The sequence below is a fragment of the Musa acuminata genome, chromosome BXJ1-9 (assembly GCF_036884655.1).
Source record: "Musa acuminata AAA Group cultivar baxijiao chromosome BXJ1-9, Cavendish_Baxijiao_AAA, whole genome shotgun sequence".
NCBI lineage: Eukaryota > Viridiplantae > Streptophyta > Magnoliopsida > Zingiberales > Musaceae > Musa > Musa acuminata.
Window position 1 is genome coordinate 33,554,666 of NC_088335.1, and position 12,110 is coordinate 33,566,775.

Below are 12,110 nucleotides of genomic sequence, written 5' to 3' on the forward strand. Positions count from 1 at the left end.
TCTGTCTCGTTGAAAAAGAGAGGACGAATAAGAGAGTAACCCTCTTGAAGGCCAAAAAGAGCCATTTCTATTTAGGTGTTAAACCAAAGTAGAAAACTATGGCTCTGATACCAATTGTTAGGATCAGAGCGGCACTAAGAGGGGGGGCAGGGGGGTGAATTAGTGCAGCAGATTAAAACTCATAAGTTTGAAAACAATTTGAGAAATACATAGAGATTTCGATTCGACAATACATGACTTGATGAAAGTAGTTCGAGTAAAGTAAGAAGATAAAAACTAAAAGTTTGATGCTATGTAAATAACGGTTTAAGAAAGGTAAATACTCACACATTTAAGGAATACACCAATTTAAAGTGGTTCGGTCAAAATGACCTACATCCACTTGCGAAGCCTTTTTCGATGAGGCTCCCAACTTTCACTAGCAAATCACTTTGAAGGGAAAGGACAAATACCCCTCTTACAACCTTTTACAAGTGGTTCACACTCTTACAGATTTTTAAAGAGAAAGAGGGAGGTGAACACTTAAGCTATTGAAAACAAGACTTGCTAAAGACTTTGCTAAGGCTTTATCTCATTCTCTAACTTCTCAAAGGTTATTTTTTCTACTGAGAATTAAGGGGTATTTATATGTCCCAAGAGGATTCAAATTTGGGCTCCAAATTTGAATTACTTTTGGGTTCCTGATGCTGGTGGTGCCATCACCGGACCTCTCGGGTGCTGGGCGGTGCCACCGCTGTTAGGATCGAGAGCACTAAGAGGGGGGGGGGGTGAATTAGTGCAGCGGAAATCTTTCAGCGATTAAAAACGAAAGCTGCGTTCGTTCGATAAAAAACTATTTTGATGCAAAAGCCAATTCTAAGATTACTTATGATTAAGTGCAGTTTATGTCTAATCACAGTTTGCGTCTAAGCGCAATTTACGCAGTTTGCAGTTTGCGTCTAAATGCAGATTACGTCTAAGCGCAGTTTGCATCTAAGCGCAGTTTGCGTCTAAGCTCAGATTGCGTTTAAGCGCAGTTTGCATCTAAGCGCAGTTTACGTCTAAACTCAGATTGCATCTAAGCGCAGTTTGCGTCTAAGCGCAGTTTGTGTCTAAGCGCAGATTGCGTTTAAGCGCAGTTTGCGTCTAAGCGCAGTTTACGTCTAAAATCAGATTGCGTCTAAGCGCAGTGCAGTTTGTGTCTAAACGTAGTTTTACGTCGAAACACAGTTTTACGTCTAAACGTAGTTTTACGTCTAAACGCAGTTTACGTCTAAACGCAGTTTTACGTCAAAACGTAGTTTTACGTCTAAACACAGTTTGCATCTAAACGTAGTTTTACGTCTAAACGTAGTTTTACGTTTGAAAGTAGTTTACGTCTAAAACACAGTTTTACGTCTAAACACAGTTTGCGCAGTTTACGTCTAAACGCAGTTTTAAAGGGATCTGAACTTAGAAACTTCATTCGTAAAAGCGCAGAAGACAGTTTTGCAGAATCAAAACGTAAACGTAAACTGTAATGTATGAAAACACCGATTTACGTTTGAATGCAGATTCGGAAAGATCAGCACTTAGAAACTTGTTCGTAAAGGCGCAGAGAGCAGTAGCTATGTAGGAGGTTTGCAGTAATGATAAAGTGCTCAAAATAAACGCAAACCAGAGATTTAGAGTGGTTCGGTCAGTCTTGACCTACTCCACTTTTGGCTTCCTCCACCGACGAGGTCACCGACGTCAACTAGAAGCCTCCTTCAATAGGCGAAGGCCAACTACCCTCTTATAGATTCACTCCTTTTGACGGGCTTAGGAGACAACCCTTACAGAAGTTTTCTCTCCTCTCTTTACAACTCAAACTTGAAGAATAGAAAGAGGAGAACTAGCAGTTTTGAGCTCTAAGAAACACAGAAAGATAGCAAGATTTCGAGTGTGTGTTCTGTGCTTTCAGTGCTGAATGGGTGAGGTATTTATAGGCCCCAACCCAGTTCAAATTTGGAGCTCAAAACGATCAAATCCCGGAATTCCGGGATCAGGCGGTTGCACCTCTTGATTGGAGAGGTTGCACCGCCTGGCAGAGCTCGAAGACTGAGCCCAGGCGGTTGCACCTCTCTGTCAGGGGCGGTTGCACCGCCTGAGTCTGGCTCGAAGACTGAGCCCCAGGCGGTGCCACCTCTTGACTGAGGCGGTTGCACCTCTCTGCCAGAGCTCGAAGACCGAGCTCAGGCGGTGCCACCTCTCTGTCAGGGAGGTTGCACCGCCCAGTCTTGCTCGAAGACTAAGCTCAAGCGGTGCCACCTCCTGGCTGGGGAGGTTGCACCGCCCAGTCTCACTGGGAGACTTAGCCCAGGCGGTGCCACCTCCTGGCCTGGGCGGTTGCACCTCCTGGTGCAATCAGGGTCCGAATGGTTAGCTCCATTCGGCCCAATTTCAGTCTTTCAGGGGCCCAATTGCCCCAAGATTAAGCCAATGGGATCACCTCCCATTTTTCAACTTAATCAACGTGCTAACTACGATTAAATCTAAGACAATTTCTGCAGCTTTGCTTCGGTGCGTCAATCGCTTCTTCCGGCGAGTTTCCGGCGAACTTCCGTCGATCATCCGATGAACCCTCGGTGATGCTCCTGCGGACTTCCGGCAAACTCCTGGACTTTGCGACGATCCACTTGGCGAGTTCCGATGAGCTTCGCTTGGCAAGCTTCTGGACTTCTCGGATCTGTTCTCGCAGAACCTCCAACGACCGTCCGAACTTCCGTCGAACTCTCGAACTCCCAACGTGATCATGAACTTGACTCCGGCGTAACTCCTGCTGCTTGTCTTTCTTCCATCGTAGTTAATCCTGCACACTCAAAACAAAAACTTCGATCGAGACAATTAATCCTAAGCAATTAACCAAGTTGTCCGGCATGTCATTGGTCCCTCGACGCTTCATCCGATTCTTCGGCGCATCGTCCTTTCCTGCAGCCTATTGCCCAATCGGCCAGTTGACTCCGTAACTCCGATATCCTTGGCACAATACCCGCTCTTCTTGGCCCGATGCCCGAGTCCACGGCCCGAAACCTTCTATCGATACGTCGACCGATCCACCGGCCTGACGTCCAATCTTCTGACATGTTCCTCCGGCACAACATGATTTTCCTGCTTTGATTGTCTCATCCTGATCAAAACATCCTGCGTCACTCAAAACGCAGATTAAATCATAAACATATATCAAGTAGTTTCATCATCAAAATACGAGATTCAACAACCGCCCAGTCCAGCGGTGCCACTGCCCGATCCTTCGGGTTCTGGGCGGTGCCACTGCCCAGTCCGGTGGTTCCACCGCCCGACCTTACGAGTCACTGGTTGGGCTTCAGATCTGGCCCAAACCAAGTCATATTCGGGCCCATTTGGTCCCTAACCAGGATATAGGATTATTTCTTAATCCTAACCCTAATTACATGCAAACTATGAAGTTAAGACATAGTCCTAAGCAGATCTTATAACTAGCAACATCGAGTTTCCTTCCGGTGAGCTTTCCGGCGATCTTCCGACGGACTTCCGATACACCCTCGGATTTCTTCCGATAGACTCCTAGCAGGCTCTCGATCTTTGGCGAGTTCAGCGAGTAGCCGAGCCTTCTCGGTGATCTCCGTGAACCTCCGATGATCTCTTCGGCGGACTTCCGAAAACTCCGACAAGTCCCCAATTTCTTCTCGGTTGGTTCCGGCAGCATCTCCGACGAATCTTCGAACTCTCGAACACCTATCGAACTTGACTCCGGTAGACATGCTTTATGTCTTCAAGCTATCGTAGTTAATCCTGCATATGTAAAACAAAACTTCGATCTAGACAATTAATCCTAGCAATTAATCAAGTTGTCTGGCATGTCATTGGTCCCTCAACGCTTTATCCGATTCTTCAGCGCATCATCCTCTCTTACGGCCTATTGCCCAATCGACTAGTTGTCTCCATAACTCCGATATCCTTGGTGTAATACCCGCTCTTCTTAGTCCGATGCCCAAATCCACGGCCCGAAGCCTTTTGTCGATACGTCGACCGATCCACCGGCTCGACGTCCATTCTTCTGACATGTTCTTCTAGCACAACATGATTTTCCTGCTTTAATTATCTCATCCTGATCGAAGCATCTTACGTCACTCAAAATGCAAATTAAATCATAAACACATATCAAGTGGTTTCATCATCAAAATACGAGATTCAATAGTACCATCGCCTGACAGTCTCGAAGACTGAGTCTGGGTAGTACCACCATCCAGATTGGCAGTACCACCGCTTGACACAATCTCGGAGACTGTGCCACCGATGGTTCCATCAGTTTGGGCCTTTCACTTGGCCCAACACAGCCCAAACTTGGGACCAACTAGCCCCTAATTGAGTTGACCTAAGTACATTCTAAACTGACTCAATTAGACTCTAAGCTAACTCGATTTAGATATAATCGATGACATATCTGATATGTCATTGGTTCTTTCGGCGCTTCGTCCGATCCTTCGGCACATCATCCTCTCCTTCGGTGTATTACCTAATCAGTATATTGTCTTCTCGCAACATCCGATCTTCTTAGCCCGATGCCCGTATTCACGGACCAAAGCCTTCTACCGACACGTTGACCGATCCTCCGGCTCGACGTCCAATCTTCTAACATGTTTGCTTCGACCCAATGTCTGATTCCTCCTACTTTAATTGATTTACCTTTTCTGATTGAATCTAGTCTTGCATCACTTAAACATACATTAGATAACAAACACATCAATTGATTTCATCATCAAAATCCTAGATTCAACAAACGGATGATCATGGACCATGTGATGTGTGTACTTGTGATTATTATTATTGGGGCCTACGAGTCTCCATTTTATTTCTCGTTTATTGTCAGGCCTATATGCCTATGATTAAGTTATAATCACACAAGGAGACGCAGTGGGAGCATAAAAACGATAGCGGGACCCACGAGGTCGAGACAGACGATCACGATGCATGAAGATGCGTCGAGATGTCGACGGAACTGACAAAGATGAGATGGACGATCATAGGGCATGGAGATGCACCGTTCACACATAGATCTTGATGTGAGTAATGAGGCCCACTAGCTCGGGCCTGATCACATTAGACTATGGTCCATAATCATCTGGTGTGATTGCTCATGTGAAGTGTGATGACTTGTATACCTACTAAATATGTATATATATTTGCATACGATATTGATATATATTAAATATGTATGTGTGTGACACATCACATTAGGAGACTAAATAAAAAAAAAAATCTTCTGTTTTTATAATATTAAGTCGGTAAATGTGAGACAATTAAATTGACTCACGTAGCCTTCCATTGTTATAGGTAGAGACCGATTCCCAACATAGATTGAGTTGGTCGAGTCACTCAAGGCTCACCTATTTCGTGATTCGCTATCTTTCCTATGATATAGAGGTGTCACCGGTGACCTTAAGACATAGTATGCTTGGTTGAGTCACTCGAGGGCATATTGTCGAATCAAACTAATCTTGTAACGATGGTGATGACTTAACCGAATACCATGATTGATCGAATCACTCGAAGCCATGGTGGTTCGGAGGCCGAATAGGACGGGAATCACAAGAAGTTATGATTAGCAAAAGTTGTCTACCTTTACGGGCTTAGCGTAATTGGTCAAGTCACTCGAGGTTACGTTAAGATGCGGATTGGATTCCGGTCCCCACTAGAGATCTGTTGGGGGTCTTCGATTCATATACGAGAAGGAGTTTTGTGATTCACAAGAAATAATAGGAGTAGAATAAGATAGAAGTCCTTATCTTAATTGTTTATCTTTTTACAAAATCTACGTGTTATTACTGCTACATCTTCATTTTCTTTTTTTTTCATCTTAATAAACAGTTAACAACTATATGTAATACATTATCTCTCCGGTTGCTACATGAGATAACCATTTTATTGGTAGTGTTTTTTCATATGTTTATTTTTATTATAGCGTTTTTTTGCAATATTTGTTGTGCCTTACTGTCTTTGTTAAACTATTTGGCTCCAAGAAACAAATGCTTTTAGAAATAGAATAGATATTGGATGGGAGTATTAGACAGATCTTAAAAATAATCCATGGAAAATCAAATGTAAATTCTATGATAAGATCAACTCAAGTGAGATCTACAATTTTAAACATGCATTTGACATGTACTCGAAAAGATATTTGAGGCATGTAAAAGTGTGACCAATGATGATAGAAAATAGATGAAACAAATATTGAGAAAAAAAATGAAACAATGCAAAAGAGATTTATGAAATGAGCAGGATGAAGAAGATGATGAAATTGCTTTATATATATATATATATATATATATATATATATATATATATATATATATATATATATATATATATATATATATATATATATATATATATATGCACAGGAATTAACTTTAGCGCTTTAAACTGAAAAGATGAATTCAGGAATTCTTGTCTGAGTTTGGAAGGGTAGAGGGTCAAAAAATGATACATGGCCATACATGTAACGGTTCTCGTGGTGACGGGTTTATATTTTTTGATAAAAAGAAATCGACGTCCATGATTTATCAGCAAAATAGGGCAGCGTTGGATGGGAAGTGCAAACTTTGGGGCATGCCTTTTTGTTTTGCATGCTCGTGCATTATATTTTTATTCCTGCAAAAAGGTTGCATGATGATGAAACCGTGGTACAGGGTTGGCTTTGTCTTTGGTTGGGGAGGTTAGTGCAGCACCTGCCGACGCATGGACACCACCCACTTCTCTTTGTTCACATCCAAACGCAATATAAATGCCGTGGCCGGGTTGTTAAGATCAGATGGTTCATCCAATCAGGGGTTGCTTAGTGTGAGGCTGCAGGAGTTATTTGTTTTTGTTGTTGTTGTTGCCGTGAGTTATTTGTTCTTGTTCTTGATCGCATTGTTCTTCGTAAACTAAGCTTTTATATTATATTGGTATTTAATTTCATGTATATTAGTCTAAGTTTTTATTTTCATGTAAACCAAGGAATTATATACATATATATATATATATATATATGATATTTTTTAAAAAATATTTTCATTTTAGATTTTTCTCAGAAAATACCTTCTATTTTCAGAATTTCTAACGACATCCTCTTTTCTGCCTAATACCTGCTATATTATTTTGTCTCTTTTTTTCTTTATTTTTAGATAAATTGATTTGAATTATTCTAGTTATAGTGTCTACAATAATACCATATATATACATTGTAACATAATACAAAAATATTATAAAATAATATTTTTATATAAATTTTATAAAAATATTATATTTATAATATTTTTACATTGTATTTCATTGTATTGATGATATTACAGCAATACTAGAAAAACATTATAACACATTATAAATATATTATGTACTGTATCCTAGTATTATAGAAAATATTATAACATAATATAAAAATACTGTAATCTGATCAGTTTACCCTATGGATCAGTCTATAGAAAAAAGAAGCGAAACAGAGAAAAAATATTATTAGAAAATTTTAAGAATAAGAATACTTCTGAGAAAAGGTCAATTTTTTTTAAGAATTCACATATATATATATATATATATATATATATATATATATACCACAAATGAATTTTAAAAAGTTAGGGTTTTGGACGAAATAATTAATGACTACATGGTTCAATATACAAACGCTTCTATGTATAAAATTACTTGTTCACAAATTTGAAGTTTGGAGGGGGTGGTATGCGAAACTCCATTAGAAATCCTTGGTGCTCCTCTTTCATGGGTGCCGATATAGCGATGATATCTATGTGCCTCAAATCCCCTGCCGTCCTCACAAAACTTCTCCTCGCGCCGTCCCAAATCCCAAGCCAGGGGTTGCCTCTCCCTCTTCCTCTTCTCTCCCGCTTCGTCCGGTAAGCACTCTTTTTCCACCTTTGCTCTCTTGTCGATTAATCGTTAAAAGATGTGGAAAAATCCAAGATTTCGGTCTTCTGTTCTCTAACCCCAACCAGATTCAGTTGAAAATTTCACTACTTTTTTGTTGGATAACTTTTGTTGTTATTATCTTCTCAGATTCTGGTTATCTTCTGAAGCTTTCTCCCGTTCTTGAAGCTTATCGTTTTTTCTGTTCTCAAGAACTCAAAGAAGTGAGCTCAAGATCTGTTTTTTGTGGCGATCGATCTCTTTGGAATGTCTTCACCTACAGAATTAGTTTCTGGGATACCTAGAATCACTTGATTGAGCCCTCCTAGATACCAAGCCTTTGGAAACAAACCCGAGACTTGCAATTTTTCATAGTTCATCGCTTGTTCCGATGGATACGCTGCTTAGAACTCACAGTAGAATTGAGTTGCTCCACCGAGGTTATGGGGTTGCCGAAAGGCATAGCCTTTCTTCCACCCCGAAGCTGCAGAACAGTGAAAACAAGCTTTCGTGTAGGAGAGACTACAAGAGAAGGCCCAAAAGGGGTTTTGTTAGAGCTAGCAGCTGTCAACTCCTCGAGCTTGTTCCAGAGATCAAGAAAGAGAATCTCGAATTCGACCTCCCCTTGTATGACTCATCTAAAGGTCTTACCTTGGACCTCGCTGTTGTTGGCGGTGGTCCGGCTGGGCTCGCCATCGCGCAGCAGGTGTCTGAGGCAGGTCTTTCGGTGTGCTCCATCGACCCCTCACCCAAACTTATATGGCCAAATAACTATGGTGTTTGGGTTGATGAGTTCGAAGCCATGGATCTCCTTGATTGTCTCGATGCCACCTGGCCCGGTGCTGTGGTTTATGTTGATGATCAGAAGAAGAAGCTCCTCGGACGGCCTTATGGTCGGGTGAATCGAAAGCAGCTCAAATCGAAGATGATGCAGAGATGCATATTGAATGGTGTTCGGTTCCACCAGGCCAAGGTTGTCAAGGTCATCCACGAGGAGACCAAATCGTTCTTGATTTGCAGCGATGGGGTCACAATTCAAGCAGCTGTTGTTCTTGATGCAACGGGCTTCTCAAGGTGCCTGGTGCAGTATGACAAGCCATACAATCCTGGTTACCAGGTAGCTTATGGCATCTTGGCCGAAGTAGAAGAACACCCTTTTGATTTGGATAAGATGGTTTTTATGGATTGGAGAGATTCACACCTCAAAGATGGAACAGAGTTGAAAGAGAGGAACAGCAGAATTCCAACATTTCTGTATGCAATGCCATTTTCTTCCACAAGGATTTTTCTGGAAGAAACTTCCTTAGTCGCACGTCCGGGATTGCAAATGGAAGACATACAGGAGAGGATGGTGGCTAGACTGAGGCATTTGGGCATAAAAGTGAAAAGCATTGAAGAGGATGAGAGATGTGTGATTCCAATGGGTGGGCCGCTCCCGGTGCTTCCCCAAAGGGTTGTGGGAATTGGAGGCACTGCAGGCATGGTTCATCCGTCCACTGGGTACATGGTGGCCAGGACCCTTGCGGCGGCTCCCATCATTGCAAACTCAATCGTTCAGTTCCTAGGTCCTAACCATGGCCTCTTGGGTAGTGAACTCTCGTCACAAGTTTGGAAGGATCTGTGGCCTATTGAAAGGAGAAGGCAGAGAGAATTCTTCTGCTTTGGTATGGATATCCTGCTTAAACTTGACTTGCAAGCAACAAGGAGATTTTTCGATACGTTTTTCGATCTGGAACCACACTACTGGCATGGTTTTCTGTCATCTAGATTATTTCTTCCAGAGCTTGTAACTTTTGGGCTATCTTTATTCTCACATGCTTCAAATACTTCTAGGTTAGAGATCATGTCCAAGGGCACTCTTCCTTTGGTGAATATGATCAATAACTTGCTACGAGAGAAAAATTAGGTTTACAATCATTTTAGTGTAACTGTAATAATGTATTTGTAATATGTACCTGCACGCCATTTCACAATCAATTTATATGTAGAAGTGATTTTGTGGTTTTTGAGTTTCAGTTGTGTGATGGACTTTGTGTTGGCATAATACACTTGTTATGGGATAAAATATGAGTTCATGGATTACTTTTTTGTTTTCAGTCGGTGAACGGGTTTGTTTGACTGGTCATTAGCCTATAATAAAGACTTGTTTCAGAGGATTAGCTAATTGCATATTAGACTCGTGAATTTTGATTTATTCTGAAACATAGATGTGAACAAGGTCTCAATTCTCCAAGCTAACCGATGTTGTACGGATATTTATTCTTATGTTGGCCAGTTATCGTACAAAAGTTTGAGGTCTAAACTCTGAGCGGAACTCTGAACTAGTTTCACTTCAGATGTATGCTTAGTTGACATTCTATTCAAGTGTCACACATCCCAGATTTATAAAAAAAATAAATTATTATTTTAATATTTATAAGTTATAGAATTTTTATTTTTGAATTCAAATTTTATTTTTATAATAATAAATATATTTTTTCATTAGAAAAAGGATAATTGGTAGGACCAGCATGAAAATAAATATTTGTAGAAAAATATTTTTAGAGTAAGTTATTCTAAAAATAAATATAAAATAAAAACATATCAGTAACTAGGCATATATCATAAAAATAATTTTAATATTTATGAAATATATATCAATATCAATAATTTAATATAAAATGATAATATATCAATTTATAATTAAAATAATAATAATAATTTTTATGTACCTATTATAATTATGTATCAATCACATGCAACATATCTCGGGATATATATAAAAGTCAAATAATAAAGGTTTATATCACACCCGATGATACATGCTTCTAATGGTGGATGGAGAGACAAACTCGATGAATTTTTCTCAACAATAACGGATTAAGAAAACTCATATTGCATTCTTAACTACGGATGGAGTGGTATCTCTTACTTGATCAAGTGAGGATATGTTCCTCGCAACAATAGATAGAGGAATCCTCTAACCGTCACGTTTGACGGCTCACTAATCCCCGAAGGAAATTGCCATACTTGTCTTTCGTAGGGATACATAGTCAATCACAATCATTCATCTATATTAATTAATTAATTCATTCATGTATCCAAGAAATAATATGATAAGACATTACGAGGGTCATGCTTGACGTATGATATGCTAGAATATGTTCATTGGTGGCTTCATACTATGATAGGCCTTAGCTCCTTTCACTACTTCTAATGTGGATCACTAACATATTCACATATCCTATATGGTAACAATCACGTCAATATCATAAACTAAAAAAATTAAAAATTAAATAATCATCTCCAAATAATACCTTCAGATAGGACTTTTAAGTTTATCAAATCATTAAGATACGAGGTATCAATCTCTTAGTAGTCCCTAATCAACCAGAACTCTAATTGGAATAGTCCAATTCACTTGAACCAAACTCAATTCAATTAGGACTTAACGAACCAATCTCAAATCCTTATAGAACTAGTCTAGAATGATCGTAAAGGCACTAAGAGAGGGGTGAATTAGTGTTTTCAGAATAAAGTTTTAATTTAAAAAATTTTGATAAAAAAATACGTATCGAAAATGCGTTTAACTTAGAATGTGAATAAGGATAAGAAGCAATTAAATCAAGTAGTAATAGCAAGAAAAAACATAAGGAGAAATACAAACTATATTTATAATGGTTCGGTGATCTCGACCTATGTCCACTCCTGATTCCTCTTCCCTCGAGGTCATCGGCTTTAACTCTCGATCTTCTTTTCAATGGGTGAAGATCAACTACCTCTGTTACAACTCTTTCTCCTTTTCACAAGCTTAGGAGAGAACTTTTACACCTCTATTTTATAAGAAAACCTCATACCTCCCTTAGAATGACCTCTAAACCTAAGGAGGAAGAGACTCGATACTTTTCAAGAGAGTCTGCACACTTTTACCAAGCAAGCATGAGTGGGGTATTTATAGACCCCAAATGACTTAAAAAATAGAGTCAAAAATTTAAATCCTTTGGTTTTCGGGGTACTGGTGGTACTACCACCTATGTCGGGCAATGCTACTGCCTAACACAGCGTAGGCTCTGGCGATACCATCGCTTGCTTGGGCGATACTACCATCGAGATTTTTAGAAAAGTACAATCCATGCTTTCTAGCTCACAAGCGGTACCATCACTTGCTTGGGTGGTACCACCGCTTGGCCCAACCCCAAGTTAATGAATTAACCTTCCAATAGGCCCAATTCAATCTTGGTTCATGCCTAATA

The 12,110-nt window shown here is 39.9% G+C and overlaps 1 protein-coding gene across 1 annotated transcript; it reads left to right on the plus strand.

Moving 5' to 3' along the window:
- Positions 1-7,680: 7,680 nt before the first annotated feature.
- On the plus strand, positions 7,681-9,887 carry LOC103998368 (lycopene beta cyclase, chloroplastic/chromoplastic). The gene is made up of 2 exons (XM_009419826.3): positions 7,681-7,868; positions 8,029-9,887. The coding sequence occupies exon 2, from the start codon at positions 8,270-8,272 to the stop codon at positions 9,782-9,784; it is 1,515 nt and encodes a 504-aa protein (XP_009418101.2). The 5' UTR covers positions 7,681-7,868; positions 8,029-8,269; the 3' UTR covers positions 9,785-9,887.
- The last annotated feature ends 2,223 nt before the right edge of the window (positions 9,888-12,110 follow it).